General features: G+C 25.5%; 1 protein-coding gene across 20 annotated transcripts in view; it reads left to right on the top strand.

The window, feature by feature from the left end:
* Positions 1-19825, top strand: part of LOC136089273 (adhesive plaque matrix protein 2-like) — a 68266-nt gene that overhangs the window by 13551 nt on the left and 34890 nt on the right. Inside the window, exons 2-12 of one of the 20 annotated variants that reach the window (XM_065815120.1) lie at positions 2773-2886; positions 6159-6185; positions 8200-8232; positions 9926-9958; positions 10311-10343; positions 10676-10708; positions 11776-11808; positions 12917-12949; positions 15473-15583; positions 16921-16953; positions 17443-17553. In XM_065815120.1, the coding sequence (XP_065671192.1) occupies positions 2773-2886; positions 6159-6185; positions 8200-8232; positions 9926-9958; positions 10311-10343; positions 10676-10708; positions 11776-11808; positions 12917-12949; positions 15473-15583; positions 16921-16953; positions 17443-17553 (594 nt within the window). The remainder of the gene's footprint in view (positions 1-2772; positions 2887-6158; positions 6186-8199; positions 8233-9925; positions 9959-10310; positions 10344-10675; positions 10709-11775; positions 11809-12916; positions 12950-15472; positions 15584-16920; positions 16954-17442; positions 17554-19825) is intronic. The other 19 variants (XM_065815121.1, XM_065815122.1, XM_065815128.1 and 16 more) reach the window with 19 other exon arrangements.

Genomic DNA, 19825 nt, shown 5'->3' with positions numbered 1-19825 from the left:
TCAAAATGTGTCGAAACGTAGAAAATAATGTGTCTACTGCATGTGTTCCAATTAAGGTGCTGCTCCAATTTTAGCAACTCTCCCCTATTAGTGTAAAAGCAGTAATTTTTTGTTTGTTTAGTATGCCAAAAAGAAGTTGAAAATTTACAAATGAACTTCAAAAAGATTACCCATTAGTGAAAAAAATTAATGGTGAGGGCAAAAAGTGCTTTGTCAGCATTGTTTAACAGAATTTTCTGTTGCACATGGTGGACAAGCAGGTATTAAAAGCCATATAATGTGTGCCAAACACAAAGCTAGAGTTTTGGCTGCAGCAAGTTGTTCATCTATTAAAGGATTTTTTAAAAAATGATGATACCAATGAAGGTGATTTAGTTATTGCAGCAAAGGAGACTACATTTAACTTTCACACAGCAATTCATGATTTGAGCTTCAAAACATCTGACTGTAGTTCAAAACTAATCTCAAAGTTTTTTGAACCAAAGTTTGGGGCTGCAAGAACCAAATGTTAAGCAATAATTTTAAATGTTCTGGCACCTTTATCTGTAAAAGAGTTACATGATGACTTACAGAAGACACATTTTGTAAGTGTTTCTAATGACACATCAAATAGAAAAGAAGTTAAACTATCACCAGTTGTTGTTAGGTACTTTTTACTACTGGAAGGTGTCAAACTAAAACTTCTGGATTTTGAATCTGTTGATGGTGAAACATCAAAAATATTGACTGATAAGCTAATTTCAACATTATAGTGTCATTACTTTAATAAAAAAAAAGCTGCTTTTTGTTCTGACAACTGCAACACAAATTTTTGGGGAGTATATAGAAAATATAAAAATGTTTCCAACAGGCTCAAACAAAAACTTGGTGTTAATATTGTTGGCATTCGTTGTCGTGCACATATTGTGCACAATACACTTCAATCTGCTGTGGATGGTCTTCTAATTGAAAGTAACTGAGTTGAAGGAATTTTGTGATTTTCATGGAAGTACTAAATTTGTTTCTTTGTTGAAAGAATTTTGTATATGTTTGAGCCACTGAGCAGTTGAAAGAATTTTGTATATGTTTGAGCCACTGTAGTCATATTTTATTTCTCAAGAAAACATTCCACGTGCTTTGGTAGCATTTTTTGAAAGTGAAACAGGTGAGTTATATTTCTGGTTTGTGCATGGATAGCTAAATAAGTTTAACAAAACTGTATTAGTTATGGAAAAAAAGTCAATCAAATGCACCAGACATTATTTTGGAAAATTAAAATCTAACCTTGATAAAAGAGTTAATAGTAACTTTGTCCCACAAAATTAATATTAATTGCTGAGAAATTTTAGTGCCCAGAATGTTAATTCACTTATAACAGGTAAATTTATTTTATATACAATGTATCTCTTATATTGAACTGTGAGAAAACAGTTTTGGTGGGGCTGAGATATATGCATGGATTGGACTTGATCACGAACTGAAGTGGGAGGATATTGAACAATCTGCTGAAGCTATAAACAATATTCATGGTTCAGATGATCAACAAAAAGCAGATATTAAAATTCTTTATGATGAGAAGTCAAGTGCAAAATCATTTTTTACATCAAAAAAGGAAGAATGGAGTTCATTAAAAGTTCAAATCGCTTATGTTGAGAAATGGATTAAATTATTCAGGCATTTTCAAGGAAAAGACATTGGTGTACCTAATCTGATAAAAGTTATTGAATACATTTTGTGTTTGCGAGGAACATCTGCACCTGTAGAGCATATTTTTTCAATTATGAAAAATATTTGGTCAGATGACTGAGGCCACTGAGGAGTCCACTGTACGTGGATTATTGTACTGAAAATAGAACTTTGGCATTACATGCTCCCTTTTTTATGAGAACATTAAAAAAAATTATAACTTGCTAGAAAAAGTACATTCTACTGAAAAGTATAATATTGATTTGATCATCAAATGCATTTGTTGCTTTTTTTCAGTTGCAAAAAAAATGTTCTAAAAAATAAAACTGTGGTCACAGATTGTTTTATTTTCGAGAACTATAATTTCTATTAACAATTAAAAAGTTATAATAATAACTTGCTGATTTAATTGACTGCCACAATTAAATCAGCAAGTTATTATTATAACTTTTTAATTGTTAATAGAAATTATAGTTAATTGACTGCCACAATTAAATCAGCAAGTTATTATTATAACTTTTTAATTGTTAATAGAAATTATAGTTATCGGAAATAAAACAATCTGTGACCACAGTTTATTTTTTAGAACATTTTTTTTGCAACTGATTAGTTGCAAAAAAAAAGTTCTAAAAAATAAAACTGTGGTCACAGATTGTTTTATTTCCGAGAACTGTGGTCGAATTGTTTTCTTGCACTATTTAGCCTAGTTTTACTTTTATTGAAAGATTTAGTTAAAAAGTCGAGTACCATGTTGTGATTGTCAATAATTATTTCATATAAATGCTCAATTTTTTGACTTTTAATTCTAATAAAAGTTGTTTTTAAAAAAAGTTGAACAACAGTACCTAAATTGATAAAATTTCATATTGGTGTTTTAGTTATTTTGTTAAATGTTAACTTTTTTATTATTATTTGTTTATGTTTTTTCTTTTTTGTTTAAAAAAAAAATTTAATATTTTAATACAATACAAATTGAAAAATAATTTTTTGTTTGTAATAGTATAAGAGAATCCCATTCTTTTGTTGAAAAAGAGAGTTGTATAGTGTTGTATTGTTTATTATAGTATTGTAAAACATGTTTAACCTTTGTTTTTATACATGTTTTAGATCTGTGTATGTTTTTACAAAAATGTCAAGCCAACAGTAAATGTGAGGTATTCGATGGAAATAAATTTACTTGCAAATGTCTGGATGGTTTTGAAATGGTAGACAATGTTTGCCGTAAGTTTAAAAAAAATAAATGCAAATAGTTATTTTATGAATAAAGAGTTTTTTACACAGCTATTTAAATCTGTATGAGAGTTGGTTTAATTATTTTATAGCAGTTTAAGACTTTCTTTAAAGTAATTTTTTTTTTATATTATTTTCAAGAGTTTTTTTTTTTTAATGTTCCTAAAACTTTATTAGTTAGGTACTAGTTTACTTATTAAAATGGTATCCTCTTTTCGATATTATTATTATTTTTTTATTTGTAGAAGACAAATTAATTTTTAAAAATCCTAGTAATACAACTCAGCCAAAAAAAAGCCAAAAATTAATAATATCATATTGTAATTGGCTTATCACTTAATGCATGATAATTGAACTTTTTATCCAAACGATGCTTAAGTTTTAAAAGTCAATAAATATTTCAAACAAATACTCTAATTTTTCTGCTCTCAATTTGAACAATATTTTAATAAAAAGGTTGTTTTTAAAATAAATTTATCAACTAAAGTATTAATGTCGATAAACTCTCGTATTAGTGTTATAGTTATTTTATTAAATTTTAACTTCATGTTTTTGTTTATATTCAAATTTTTTCCTTTTTTTGTAATAGAAAAATTGTCTATTTTAATGATGTACAAAATAAAAAGTAATATTTTGTTTATTATTCATTACCAGATTTTCAATACTCCAGCTCCTGTTGGTATGCTTAACAATTTTTAAGATGATTTTTTTTTTTCATTTGATAAAATAGGTCTTTATAGGCACTTTTTTTTCTGAAGAATCTAAACTCCATAATTCATACTTTGTTACATTCAACTTAAAATCATATACTTCTGTTATATTTGAAAGATAAATTTAAAAATATTCCTGATGTATTTTGTATAAAGATCTGTTTTACAATTTATAAACAATAAAGTATCAATCACAAACACATTTCTTTTAAATTATTAAAGTGTAAAACATTTTTTTTTTAGAAAAATGTATAGTGTTTCTGCACATTTATTTTGTTTATTTTTTGATATTGTTTTGTTAAATTATTCTTTCAATGAAGGAAACTAGTATTTGTTTGCATTGGTCCAAGTCTGGATACCCAGCACCAATTCCATGTTAAAAAGGTGAAATAAAAGCTTTAGAAATCTCTTCTGCTGAATTATTTTTTTACTAAATAGCGCTGTTTAATTTGTGCTAATTAAGTTTGCCTAATTATATCAAGTTTCTTAATATTAAATAATAATTAATAGGTTGTTAATATTTGGAATAAGGGGTTGTCCATAAAGTACACACACTTTTATTTCGGCCCCTCTCCCGCATTTTGATTTATGTTTTTATACACACCTCCCTAAAAAACATTTACCTACAACATTTCATGATATTTTTTTAATTTAGTGTCTCCTTACTTTCATAATTTGCCCCTGCCCTCCATCTCATATATGTCATTTGCAGACCCCCTCTCCCTCATCCGAGTGTATATACTTTATGGATGATCCCTAACTTGCCGTCTTACGTCTTTAATGCCAAAATTATCAAGAGAGCTTTAAAATTAAAATTAACTCTATCAAATTCAAAGTGTAATGTTCTGGCTAACTTATTTTTGTTTTATAATTGTGTTATATTAAATTTATATTTTTTTATAATTTGTTGCCAAATAATTGGTTATATGCGCTAATTAATCAAAAGTTATATTACAGAAGTTATATTAAAGTTACAGAAAATGTGCATAAAATAAAATAAAATAAAATAAAATAAAATTGCAGACCTTCTTCATTGTGAATAAAATGATAATCAAAAAACTTAAGTGAGACACGTCTATATTGAGTAAATAGGACTTTGTGGTTATTGACTCCATAACATTCTTAGACTTATATCAAGAAGTTTAGTTGAAGTTAAAACTAAAAGCAACCCTGTTAATAATATTTCAACACAATTCAAAGTTCCACTTAAACATATAGTTACAGCATTCAAGTTAAATATTTATTAATAATTTCTTTTGTGCTGGGTACTGCAAAAAAATGGCAGATTCTGGGTATCTGGGAAAACAGCTGAACTAATGATGTGCAGGATTCGAAACGGGTACCTGACACATCACTATTTTTTTAATAATATTTTAAAACATTCATAGCATTGTTTAATCATTGTTTTTTCTTCATGCAGTAAGTTATAAAAAAAAAGTTTAATATTAGTTATGTTAAATAACTAATATTAAACTAAATATATGTATATTTAAATAATTGTATATAAATATTGTATATAAATAATTGTAAATAATTAAACATATATATAAATAGTTGTGTTTAATGCAGCTATATGCATCTGTATTTTAGTACAGATAATTAATGAGAGTTGGTTTAATTATTTTGTAGCAGGTAAAGAATTGTTTTATAGAAGTTTTTTTCTTGTAGAAGTCTTTACCTAAAAACTTATGCTATTTATAATCTTTTTTTCTGTTGTCTTCAAAACTTTATTAGTTAGGTAATAGTTTACATATTTAAATGGTATCCTTTTTTCCATATTATAATTTTTTAATTTGTCAAAGAGAAATTAGTTTTATAACTCTTAGTTTATGCAAAAAGTAATTGACAATAAGACAATTGACAATTGACAATAAGACAATTGACAATAAGACAATTGACAATAAGACAATTGACAGTAAGACACTTTAATTGGCTTATCAAATGTTGTATGATGATTGAATGTGTCACCCATATAATGCCTAAGTTTTATAAGTCAATAATTATTTCAAATAAATGCTCTTTAACTGAAATCTTTAATGTTTTTTATAAGCTTTTTTTTAAATGTCTTCAAAACTTTATTATTTAGGTAATAGTTTACATATTTAAATGGTATCCTCTTTTCCATATTATGAAATTAGTTTTTATAATCATTAGAATTTGTAAATACTATGCCAAAAAGTTAAATATCATACTGTAATTGGCTTATTAACTGTTGCATAATGGTTGAGTGTGTCACCCAAATAATGGTCAAATATTGATAAAATCTCATTTTATCAGTTTTATAAGTCAATAATTGTTTCAAATAAATGCTCAAATATTTTTACTCTCAATTCAAGTATCATTTTAATAAAAAGTTTGTTTTTAAAATAAGTTGTATAAAAAGTACAGTATGAGTGTTGATAAAGTCTCATATTAGTGTTACAGTTATTTTATAAAATGTTGGTTTCATTATTATTGTTTATATTTAGTTTTTCTTCTATTTTTAAATAAAAATATCATCTATTTTAATGCTATACAAAATAAAAAGTAATTTTTTGTTTATTATCTTTATAGGGATTCCCAATCCTCCAGCTCCTATTTGTAAGTTTAGCAATTTCAAGATGATTTGTTTTTTTAATTTAATAAATTAGTTCTTATCAAGAACTTTTTTTTTAAGTGAAATTTTAACTTTATTTTTGTACTTTGTTTCTTTATAATTTCCGTTATAGACAATGGAATATTGATTAGAAGCATATTTATTTATGATTATTGTATTCAAAAAAGTAGTAGTTATTGTATATACGAAATTTTTTATGCACATTTCAAGTTTAAATTAATGTTTATTTTATTTTATTGTTTTATTAAATTTTTCTTTCATTGAAAGAGACTAATATTTGTTTGCATCAGTACATTTTATTTATTTAGTCATTGTTTTTAGTAAAATCAGTGTATTGCTTCAACAAAGTTTATACATAAGATTTTTTATAGTGAAAAGGTTCTTCATGAATTCTGGATGTAGACAATTTTTTTTAAATTCTGATTCACTCCTAACAAAGCTGCAAACAATTACTATTAAGTTGGGAGTTACTAGAAAAAAAGAATAGATTTATAGAGCAAGGAAACAGATGACAGAAGATTTGAAAAGCTGAAGGTTGTATGAATCAGGAAAATATGAAGGTGGGAAGAGTTCTAAACAGTTGAAATGCTGGGAAAAAACTAGACAAATAAAAGTTGTTAGAGCATTCAAGGACAGATGTAGTAAAAAAATGAGACTTTGCTGAATGCGTTTTTAGACAAGGTCTAAAAACACATTCAGCAAAGTCTCATTTTTTTACTGTATCTGTCTAGAAGAGGAAGAGGATTATAAAAAGAAGCAACCTTAGCAGATGCTAATTTAGCGATCGATTTCATTGAAATATAGTGATACGACTTCATTGAAAGGTCAAAAGAAACTTTAATCCAAGAAGATGTAAAGAGGAGGACTCAATGACAGTCTAAATTAAGAGAGAATTAATGAATTTAAAAGTTTCTATCATAAGAAATCTCTAATTTTAAAGATGAATCCCTGTTATCAAAATTTTGATAACTCATCCTGAGACAAATAAAATCTTCTATAGACAATAGTTAAAGATTTTTTCATAATTTTTTTTCTTAGTTTGTCATCTAATTTTAAACTAAACATTTAAATTAGAGGACCATAAGAAAAATTATTCAAAATAAAAGCATTAAACAGCAAATCATATTTATCACTGGATCAAAAATTTCTTATGTATGAAAAAGCAAAATGTTTACCATTAGCTTTATTGCATAACCGTTTAATGTGTTCCCCAAACTTTAGATCTTTATCCATGGTTATACCAAATAGTTTTACCTTATTGAAGGCAAAAACTCATATTTTTAAATAAAAGTTTCATGGTCTCTGATAATGACTTATTTTTTTTTTTTTTTAATTTACTCATGAAACAAAACTAACATTCGTTTGTGTTAATGTAGATATATTTTACTTATTTAAACATGCTTGATTAAGAGCATTGCATAGTCTGTTGTATATTTTGTTTGGCACTTTTTAGACCTAGTTGTGCTCATTTCAGCATACATTTTTTTATCAGTTTAAATTTATGAAAATCTCTATTTAATAATTTGTAATAATAATATTATTCATATTTAAAATCTTTTTTAAAATATGAATAATATTATTAAAAATATTATTCATATTTTAAAAAATATTTTATTAAACTATTTTAAAATCTTTAAAATAGTTAATAAAATCATAATTGTCAGGTATGTTTTTTTATCTTATATATTTTTTTCGTAGTTTAAAAAAAAACATAACAGATCATGCTGTAAGTTATAATAAAATGCATACAATTAGTTACTTTATAAATAAAATGCGTTTGACGCAGCTATATGCATCTGTATTTTTGTGAGAGTTGTTTGGCTTTTTTCTAACAGATAAAGAATTGTTTCATAGTAACCCTTTTTTTAAAAAATCTTAGTGTTAAAGTTATTTTCTTAAATGTTAAATTAGTTATTGTTTATTTTCAGTTTTTTTCTTTATTACTATTTTAATGCTATGCAGATTAAAAATAATTTGGTAATATTTTGTTTATTATAGTATTAGAGAATTCCAGTCCTTCAGTTCCTAATGGTAAGCTTAACAGTTTTTAAGATGATTTGTTTATTTCATTTAATAAATTAGGTCTTATCAGGCACCTAAGGCACTTTTTTTTCAAGAGGAATTTCTATTCCACATTTTTCACTTTGTTTCTTTGAATTTAAAAATTGTATACTTTCTGTTATATTTAATAGATAAATTAAAAAACATTTACAATAATATTTTGCTGCTACTCATATCATAATAAGTATATTTCAGCATAGGGGTTTTTTAATTTTTTTTTTTTTTTAATGCTTCAGGATGTGTTTGATCTTACCCCTCAATGAATTAAAACAGCAAATTATTTTTAAATTTTTATAGTTTTTGTTATAGTTTTTGTTATAGTTTTTGTTATAGTTTTTGTTATAGTTTTTGTTATAGTTTTTGTTATAGTTTTTGTTATAGTTTTTGTTAGAGTTTTTGTTAGAGTTTTTGTTAGAGTTTTTGTTAGAGTTTTTGTTAGAGTTTTTGTTAGAGTTTTTGTTAGAGTTTTTGTTAGAGTTTTTGTTAGAGTTTTTGTTAGAGTTTTTGTTAGAGTCTTTGTTAGAGTTTTTGTTAGAGTTTTTGTTAGAGTTTTTGTTAGAGTTTTTGTTAGAGTTTTTGTTAGAGTTTTTGTTAGAGTTTTTGTTAGAGTTTTTGTTAGCGTTTTTGTTAGAGTTTTTGTTAGAGTTTTTGTTATAGTTTTTGTTAGAGTTTTTGTTAGAGTTTTTGTTAGAGTTTTTGTTAGAGTTTTTGTTATAGTTTTTGTTATAGTTTTAGTTATAGTTTTTGTTAGAGTTTTTGTTAGAGTTTTTGTTAGAGTTTTTGTTAGAGTTTTTGTTAGAGTTTTTGTTAGAGTTTTTGTTAGAGTTTTTGTTAGAGTTTTTGTTATAGTTTTTGTTATAGTTTTTGTTATAGTTTTTGTTAGAGTTTTTGTTAGAGTTTTTGTTATAGTTTTTGTTATAGTTTTTGTTATAGTTTTTGTTAGAGTTTTTGTTAGAGTTTTTGTTAGAGTTTTTGTTAGAGTTTTTGTTAGAGTTTTTGTTAGAGTTTTTGTTAGAGTTTTTGTTAGAGTTTTTGTTAGAGTTTTTGTTAGAGTTTTTGTTAGAGTTTTTGTTAGAGTTTTTGTTAGAGTTTTTGTTAGAGTTTTTGTTAGAGTTTTTGTTAGAGTTTTTGTTAGAGTTTTAATTCTTGAATATAAAACTTTATAAATGTTGTTTAACCATGCAGTAAGATATATAAAAATGAATACAAGTTGTTGCCTTATTAATAAAGTGTGTTTGATGCAGCTATAGGCATCTTTATTTCTATGAGAGTTGGTTCAATTTTTTTTAGCAGTTAACAAGTTTTTTTTCATCCTCTTTTTTTTTGTTTTTTTGTTTTTTTCATTTAAAAAATTAGGTCTTATATTTTATAAGACCTAATTTAAGGTCTGCATATAGTTACGTTATGAACAAAGTGTTTTCGTAAAATGTTTTCCTTAAGATTTTCCTATTGACACTATTGTTTAAAAAAAAAACTATGCCAAATAAAAAGAATTTTTTCAAAAAAGTTTTCATAAAAGACAGTGTCAATTTTTATAAATTTTGATATTAGTGTTAAAGTTATTTTCTTAAATGTTAAATTAGTTATTGTTTATTTTCAGTTTTTTTCTTTATTATTATTTTAATGCTATGCAGATTAAAAAGTAATATTTTATTTATTATAGTATTAGAGAATTCCAGTCCTTCAGCTCCTACTGGTAAGCTTAACAGTTTTTAAGATGATTTGTTTTTTTCATTTTTTCATAATAAATTAGGTGTTATTAGGCATATAGAGATCTTTTTTTTTAAAGAGAATTTTACACTTCATACTTTGCACTTTGTTTCTTCAAACTTGAAAATCGTATACTTTCTGTTATATTTAATAATGTTAAATGAATGTTATAAGTTAAAATAATGTTATTTTTTTAAATGTTTAATTAGTTATTAATGTTTATTTTCAGTTTTTTTCTTTATTATTTTTACTATTTTAATGCTGTTCAGATTAAAAAGCGGTATTTAATTACTATTTATAGCAATGCAGATTAAAAAGTAATATTTTATTTATTATAGTATTAGAGAATTCCAGTCCTTCAGCTCCTAATGGTTAACTTAACAGTTTTTAAGATGATTTGTTTATTTCATTTAATAAATTAGGTCTTATTAGGCACTTAAGGCTATTTATGCATATAGTTAGGTCATGAATAAAGCGTGTTTGACGCAGCTAGAGCCATCTGTATTTCTATGAGAGTTGGTTTAACTTTTTTCTAGCAGTTAACAAATTTTTTTTTTACTCTTTTTTTTTTTTTTTTTTTCGTAGAAGTCTTTACATAAAATGTTTTCCTTAAGATTTTCATATTGATAATATTGTTTAAAAAAAAACTATATTACTATTTTAATGCTATGCAGATTAAAAAGTAATATTTTGTTGATTATAGTATTAGAGAATTCCAGTCCTTCAGCTCCTACTGGTAAGCTTAACAGTTTTTAAGATGATTTTTTTTTTTCATTTATTAAATTGGGTCTTAAAGGTATATAGAGATCTTTTTATTAAAGAGAATTTTAAACTCCATGCTTTGCACTTTGTTTCTTTAAACTTGAAAATCGTATACTTTCTGTTATATTTAATAGATAAATTAAAAACATTTGTAATAATACTTTGCTGCTAATCATATTATAATGAGTATCTTTCAATATTTGGTTTTTTTAGTTTTTTTTTTCAAACTTCCTTAGGAGGTGTGTTGTCATACCCTACATTGATTTAAAACATCAAATTATTGTTGAATTTTTTTATTTTGTTTTGTTAGATATTTAGTTCTTGAATAAAAAACATTAATAACATTGTTTAACCTAAAAAATATTATTTCTGCATTTTGCAACTAATCGATAAGTTGTTTTGTTTTAACCTTAAGTTTCCAGTATGCAAATATTCAAGTGCTTATAATTATGATGGCGAATCATTCTGTAAGTTATTTAAAAATGAATACAAATAGTTACCTTATAAATAGTGTGTTTGATGCAGCTAGAGGCATCTGTATTACTTTGAAAGTTGGTTTAATGTTTGCAGCAGTTAATAAATTTTTTTTAATCACCTTTTTTTTATAGAAATCTTTACTTAATTTTTTTATCTATATGGTTTTCATACTGACACTATAAGTTATGTAATAGTTTTCATATTTGAATAGCTTTATCTTTTCTATTTTGGTAGTTTTATTTTAAAGTTTAAAAATGTTAAAGTTTTTTTTTGATGTTGTAAAAACTATTCCAAAAAAAAGCAAATATCATGCTGTAAGTGGCTTAACAACTGTTGCCTGATGATAGAGTTTGTCACCCATATAATGTCTATGTTTTAAAAGTCAATAATTATTTTAAATAAATAACAAAATCTTTTTTTCTCTCACTTCAAATAAGACTTTTATGAAAAGAATATTATTAAAGGAAGTTTTATATAGGATGTCAATTTTTATAAAATCTTATATTAGTGTTATAGTTGCTTTAATGTCATGCAGATTAAAAAGTAATGCTTTGTTTATTATAGTATTAGAGAATTCCAGTCCTTCAGATCCTACTGGTAAGCTTAACAGTTTTTAAGATGATTTATTTTTTTCATTTAACTAATTAGGTCTTATCAGGCACTTAAGGCATTCTTTCAGCTAAGAGTTTTTGTAATTTTTTTAATGCCTTAGGGTGTGTTTGATCATACCCCTCAATGAATTAAAACATATTACTTTTAAATTTTATAGTTTTTGTTAGAGTTTTAATTCTTGAATATAAAACTTTATAAATTTTGTTTAACCTAATAAATTTTATTCCCCCATTTCGCGACTAATTGATTAGTTGTTTAGTAGTAGTTTTTTAAAGTTAACTTTCGAATATGGAAATGTTCAAGTTGTTATAATTATGATGTTAAATCATGCAGTAAGTTATATAAAAATGAATTCAAATTGTTGCCTTATTAATAAAGTGTATTTTACGCAGCTAGAGGCATCTGTATTTCAATAAGATTAGTTTAATTTTTTTCTAGCAGTTAACAAATTTTTTTAATCCTCTGTTTTTTTGTAGAAGTCTTTACGTAAAATGTTTTCTATAAGGTTTTCTTTTTGACAGTATTGGTTAGGTAATAGTTTTTATATTTGAATAGCTTTATCTTTTTCTTATTAATAATTTTTTTTTAATTTTTAAAAGATAAAATAATTATAAAAATTTTTTTGTTTTTGTAAAAACTATGCCAAAAAAACAAAACAAATATTATGCTGTGTTATCAACTGTTGCATGATGATTTAATGTCTCATCTAAATGATGCGTAAGTTTTAAAAGTCAATAGTTATTTTTAAATAATGCTGAAACTTTTTTTCTTTCAATTCAAGTAAGATTTTTATAAAATAGTTGCTTTTGAAGAAAGTTCAATAAAGACATTGTTCAAAATATCTTAAATAAAGAAACCTTTCTTTTTTAAAGAAAGTTCAATAAAGACAAAATGTTCAAAATATCTTAAACAAGTGTCATAGCTATTTTATTTATATTTTATCTATATTATTATATGTCATTTTATTAAATGTTAATAAAATGACATATAAACATTAATAACTAGTTATTAATGTTTATGTTTAGTTTTTTTATTATAATATTTACTATTTTAATGCTATGCAGATTAAAAAGTAATATTTTTTTTACTATAGTATCAGCAAATCCTAATCCTCCAGCTCTTATTGGTAAGCTTAACAATTTTCAAGATGATTTGTTTTTCTCATTTAATAACTTAGTTCTTATCAGGCTCTTTAGGTCCTTTTTTTTTTTAAAGAGAGATTCTAAATTCAAGCTTTGCTTTTTTTTTTTAATTTACTTGAAAATGAAATATTTCCTGTTATTTCAATGTTACAGATAGGTTAAAAAATATTTCTTATAATTTTTTGTATAATTATCTGTTTGATAATTATACAAAAATTGGGCAGGGGCAGGACTTGATTAAATATAGTAGGAGCTAAATCTTGTATCTTATCTCATATGTTAGGTTCTAGAGACTTTTGTAAGTCTAACATTTATTCTCTAATTCATGGGTCTTTCATATCTTTTTACATCTCCCCAGAGTAAAGCAGAGTTATTTGTATAGAAATCTTGCTCTGATTTGACTCTTGAATATAATGGCCCTACTCTTCCTCACAGTTGAACAGATTAACACATTGTTAAACATGGAAATTACTCTGGCTTCCATTGGTAAAGTTAATTTTTATTTAAACACTTCTACAGTTTGTGCTCCAATATAGATTTTATTCATAGTTTTAAAAAAGTGTTTTTCACATTTTTGCTAAACTTTTAAAAAGTGCTAAGTAAGTGGTTCCAATTTTTCAAAACTCTAGAAAATGCTTTTTTCCTCTCCAATCCTACTTTTCTAATTTTCTACTTCTATCCTACCATTAGTCTTCACTCTGTTATTAGTTTCTTTATGAAAAGGTTTTGAGGATATAATATTATTTCTTTCTAAATGCAGTAGTAAAGTTATTCTTGTAAGCCTACCCTCTTCTTTATTTCAAGTAATTTTAAGGGTAACACAAGGTTCTATCTTTGCTCCTGTATTGTTTCTTATCTACAATAACGATCTTCATCAAATCTAAAGTGGTTCTGTTTGCTGAAGTCTCAACTTTACACTCTTTTCTTGACAAAAAATCTTAACTTTTTAATTACTTAGAACAAGCAGCCGATTTTAAATCCGGTCTCTCCTCTGTAACAGCCTAAGGCTTGCAGTGGCCTCTAGATTTAAATTCTGGACTTAACCTCCACATTTTTGTCACACAACAAAGATTATTTATTTACTGAAAAAATATCGGAATATTGTTGGCATTCTTATATTGGCTTTTTGTTTTGACAAGTTGCATCATTTTCCTATATTTATCCCTTCATGCTAGAAAAAACTTTTATTAATCCAGTTTTTTTCCTTGAACATCAAAAAAACCTTAAAACTCTTACCCATTTTCATGTTTTCCTAACTTTTAAAACTGACAACTTTTTAAGTCTTTAGTTATACGTTTCCTAGTATTTTAACTTATTCCGTATTTAAAGTAACTCATAACTTAATAGTGGTTTCTTGCAATCTTGTTGGAAATAATTTAGAGTTTGAAAATATATAAATATATGCCAGTACTTAATAAATAGTAAATGTAAGCATAAAATTATAATATATTAAGTATTATAATTCAACCACTGCTATATCTTATACTTTTGTTGGGGCCGGGCTTGCAAAAAGTCTCATTTTTAGCTGGGGCAGGTAGCGGATCTCCAGTCACTTACTATTTGTGTGACATAAGTTAGACCTGGTGGTACTCGTTTCAGCTTTTTTTTTTTTTAGTTGACTTTTTTAAACTGTATCAATAGGTGTGTGATCACATCCTACAATAAATTAAAAAAATTAAATTATTCTCATGATTTTAAAATTTTTTAAAAATATTGAGTTCTTGTATATGAAACATTCATATTGTTTAACCTGAGTTTTTTTATCCACCTTTGTTTATTAGCAATTAATTTATTATTTGTTTTGTTGTCGTTTTTTTTCTAAAGATTCTTTTACGGATGAAAATTTTATTCATGCATGTTTCTTTTCCTATTTACAAGTTATTGATTAAAATTTTGGGAATCTTCTATAAGTAAAGTGTGATGCTATCCTATTATGGTGATGGTCACATGTTTCAATCTTTATCAGATTTCAAACTTGCAATTTTTTACTACCTTTAATCTAATTTTTTTTGTAATGTTTTTTTATTTTGACATCCACTTCAATACAACAAATACTATAAATTAAAAATAGTATAATTTTTTAAAATAAAATTTTTATTGTCTGGTATGTAATATGTGCCTATAATTATTTATGTTAATATTTTTTATAGGCTTTAGATTCTAGAGGTTTTTTATAAAAGTATGTGATAAAATTTATTGTCATAAGAATATCCGCTACAAGTTCTTTTTGTTGTGCTGTATTTGTTTTTTCTATTTATTAAAATAAGTTTTATTAGGTACTTAAGGCATTTTTTTTAAAAAGGAATTTAAACTCTATGCTCTGCGCTTTGTTTCCTTTAACTTAAAATGGTATACTTTCTATTATAGACAATTGAATATAGATCACAAGTTTATGTTTTTGTAATTATTGTATATATATATATATTGTATATTTTTACAACAAACTTTTACAACATCATTTAACCTTAATATTTAATGTTGTAAAAAATAATTAAATTATGTTTTAGATTTGTGTGCGCTGCTTGTATGCCCAGTCAACAGTAAATGTGTGATGACTATAAAAAATGCTGCAATATGCGTATGTGGATGTGGTTATTATTTATATGACGGATCATGTTGTAAGTCATATAAAATTAATACAATTGGTTATCATATTTAAATTGCATTGCTTTTTTCGTATTCGTTTTTTTTATCTTGTTAAAGACTTTTTTTTTTAAATTTGTAGATTTTGTAAAACTTAATCCAAAAAAACCAATACAGTAAATTCACGGTTGTTCAAACTGGCATTTATTTAAACTTTCCCTTTATTGGAAACAATTTTCATTTCTCATCAATTTTTCTTAGCAAACTCATGCAAATATCCATCAGCTATTCGAAACAACCTCCAAAACTCAACCATAGAATTAGGAAGTCATAAGTTTATTACAGGCTTTTTATTGCACAAATGTTATAAAGTGTCAAATCAAATATATTAATGCTGGTAAAAGCTATGAGCATGTTAGTCAGGTCACGGGATGTTGTATCAACAAGCACTCTAAAGAATTGTTTTAGAAAGGCAGGCATTATGCAGGAAATATAGATTGTAAATATAAGTGGTGAAACTGATCATTTCAAATTGCTTGAAGAGTAGGTCATTGAGCTGTGATCACGTAGTTTATTAGATGAAGAATTAGCTGCTTAAAATGGCTTCAATATAGATTTTGAAATCTGTACAAGTGAAACAATTGCTATTGAGAAAATCTCGATGTCATTTTAATCAGTGATTGTGCTAAGGTAAAAATGGAGATAAGTGAAGTGTCATATGATTAGCCACTTTAAAAGTCAAAATTATCAGAGATTGCACTTGCAATAGAGATACTTTATAATTTTTATTTTTTTTTAACAATAATAGCAAATATTTTGACTATAATAAAATCCAACAATCGCTAAGTCTAGTATCAAAGATGTTTGATAAACACTCTTTAGAAACAAAAAAGCAACAGTAATTTTCAAAACTTGTAATAAATTTTTTTTTTTTTTTAAATAAAAGCTTTATGTAATAAGAATAAATTTTTGAAAATTTGTAAACAATTTATTATTTTACAAATTTCGGTTATTCGAAGTAGATTCTTTGTCCCCTAGGAGGTTTGAATAACCAGGAGTTTACTGTATCATGCCTTAATTGGCTTATTAACTATTGCATGATGATTGTATGTGTCACTTACTAAAGTTTTATAACTCAATTATTTCAAAGAAATGCTCAAATTTTTTACTCTCAAATCAAATAACATTTCAATGAAAAGGTTGTTTTAAAAAAATGTTTTTTAAACGACAGTCACAATTTTGATAAAATCTCATATTAGTTTATTAAATGTAATCTTTGTTATTATCATTTATTCTCAGTTTTCTTTCTTTCTTTAAAGAAATACTATTTTGTTGCTATTCAGATAAAAAAATCTTATTATATTTATTATAGATAAAATCACGGCTGATGCTATAGATCATACTGGTAAGCTAATTAATTTTTAAAATGATTTATTTTTTTTTATTTAAAAAAATAAGTTTTATCAGGTCCTTTTTTTCAAAAAAAATTTAAAACTCTAAGCTTTGCGCTTTGGTTCCTTCAACTTGAAACAATATACTTTCTGTTATAGATAATGGAATTTTGATTACAAGCACATTTCTTTGTAATTGTTGTATGTAAAACATTTTCTTTTCAGAAAAATGTAATAAATCATTTCAAAATTGTAATAAGTTTTGGTTTTTTCAGCTATTTTTTTTATCATTATCTGTGGCTGTATATGCATCTGTATTTTTATGAGAATTGGCTTCATTATTTTATCAGATTATCTTAAGTGATTAAAAAGTAATACTTTGTTTATTATAGAGTTTAAGAATCCCAATACTCTAGATCCTACTGGTAGCTAATAAAATTGTGAATATCTTGTATGTAATATATTCATGCAGTATTTTAATTTGTGTTTTATATATGTTTTAGATCCCTGTGCACTGCTTAAATGTCCAACCAACAGCCAATGTGAGATAAGTGCAGATAATCAAGCATCATGCCAGTGTTTAAGTGGTTATAGTAAAGATGGCCAATCATGCAGTAAGTTATATAAAAATGAATACAAATAGTTACCTTATAAAAAATGTATAATGTGTGTTTGACGCAGCTATATGCATCTGTGTTTTTAGAGTTTTAATTATTATTTAATTATTTTATTATTTAATATTTATTATATAATTATTTTTTAGTAGTTAAACTTCATATTAACTTCAAATTATTTACAAGTATTTTATTTTAAATAATTTTTTTTTTGTTGTCTTATGTTTAGTAAGAGTTTACATATTTGTTAGGTTATAGTTTACATATTTGTTAGGTTTTAGTTTACATATTTGTTAGGTAATAGTTGATATATTTAAATCTAAGTTGATTCAAATATGTAAACTATTACCTAATAGTTTACATATTTAAAGTGCATCACTTTTTTATATTCATTTTTTTTTGAACTTGTTAAAGGTTTTTATTTTTAAATTTGTAGATTTTGTAAAACTTATTCCAAAAAGACAAATACAGTAAACTCACGGTTGTTCAAACTGGCAATTATTTAAGCTTTCCTCTTACACAGTGGGCCAGGTGGTTGAATAAAGTATAAAAATTTTTTTTTCAAAAAATTACATTATATACCATTTTATAGCTTAAAAATCTGGCTTTTATAAAATTTATTTATTTCTGTATAACTCTCACGGCATATGTAAAGTACTTTTTTTAGTAAAAATTTCACTTAAATAATGAAATACTTTTGTGGTCCAAGGTGCTCCAGAAATTTGAGACTTAAAATATCTTACCCAATATGTACATTATTGATATATATTTTACCTATTGTCGGCGGATGTCAGCTGCGTCTCTATTCATGATTTTTACAAGTTTCATCTTTGGGGCAGGGGAGCCAACATTCTGGCTTTTCTTTGAGTTCGCAAAACATCTTTTGTATGTTCATTTTAATGTGATAAACATTAAAATGAACATACAAATATTTGGAGCTTGCTTCATGTCTGGTTGTCCAAATGTCTCATGAATAATATATTTTTTACATTTGTAGGCTGAAGATAAAATATTTTGATATCTTTGTGTTCATTATGCATAAGCCTAATAAACTACAAATATCTGACTCTGGTATTGTGGACAAACTTTTTGATGCTATGAATTTGGATTACAACAAGCAGCAATTAGGAATTATAATAAGACGTCAACGAGATAAGTGGCGCAAGTCATATAGCAGTATGGCTCGATAAGAAGAAAAGAATTAAAAATGGCTGCGAAGTCATGTTCCTGAAGATTTAAATTTAAAACCAATACCTACTGGAAGACCAATGAGGGCAAACTTTGATGACTACTAAAACCAAAAATCATAAAGTTAGTACTTAACTGAAATGTATTCTCCTTCTGCGTTACAATTTGCTTCAGAAATTAAACAGAGAAAAAAAAATCCAATTGAAAAAACCTCAAAAAAAGATTGTAGAATGTCTAAAGATGAAGCTCTTTGTCTTCTTATAGATGCTAGATTGACAAAAGCTTCCAAATTATTTGAAATCAATCAGTTGAAAAGTTGATATATATCCTCCATATAATGATGTTCGGGATGCAAAGCTGTTATGCTATCCTGCAGATATATCTGTCTCAGACTTTTCAGCTGAAATAAAACTGCAAGCTTTGGTGAATCAACAGCAATGAAACAGCAATGAAACAGCAAATAGAATATGCAAGACACTGTATGATGTCCTTAGCACTGAAGGCACTCCAGATAGACTTTCTCTAAGATACAAAATAGGCTTTGATGGTGCCACAGGACAGTCCATATATAGACAAATATTGCAAGGAATAGTAACAAGAAATTTAAACAAGGAGCAGGCACTTTTTATTACTTGCCTAGTGCCATTGGACTTGTGTGGCTTTTCAAATGGAAAATAGTACTCAGCTTGGCGAAATACACGACCACCATCAACAATGTACTGTAGAACTCCGCATTTTAAATTTGAAAAAGAAACGACAGCAGTTTCTAAATCAGAAGAGGATCTCATCAGGCTTGAGATTTCAAACTTGCAAGATACTGAAGTTGATGTAAATAATAAAAAAATCAAAATACATTATATAATACAAATTACTATAATGGAAAAGTTCACATTGCTCTTTCAGATGTTACAAATTTTTTAAAATGTTGTACTATATGTGGGGCAAGTCCCAAAGCAATAAATGATATTGAAAAAATGGTTTTGAAAATGGGTATGACAGGCAGTTATTCATTTGGTTTATCATCCTTACATGCTTGGATACGTTTTTTTGAATGTTAATTACATAATGGATATAAAATGACTTT

Source organism: Hydra vulgaris, chromosome 13 (assembly GCF_038396675.1).
Source record: "Hydra vulgaris chromosome 13, alternate assembly HydraT2T_AEP".
NCBI lineage: Eukaryota > Metazoa > Cnidaria > Hydrozoa > Anthoathecata > Hydridae > Hydra > Hydra vulgaris.
The sequence above is the reverse complement of the archived record's forward strand: the minus strand, read 5'-3'. Positions and strand labels throughout refer to the sequence as shown.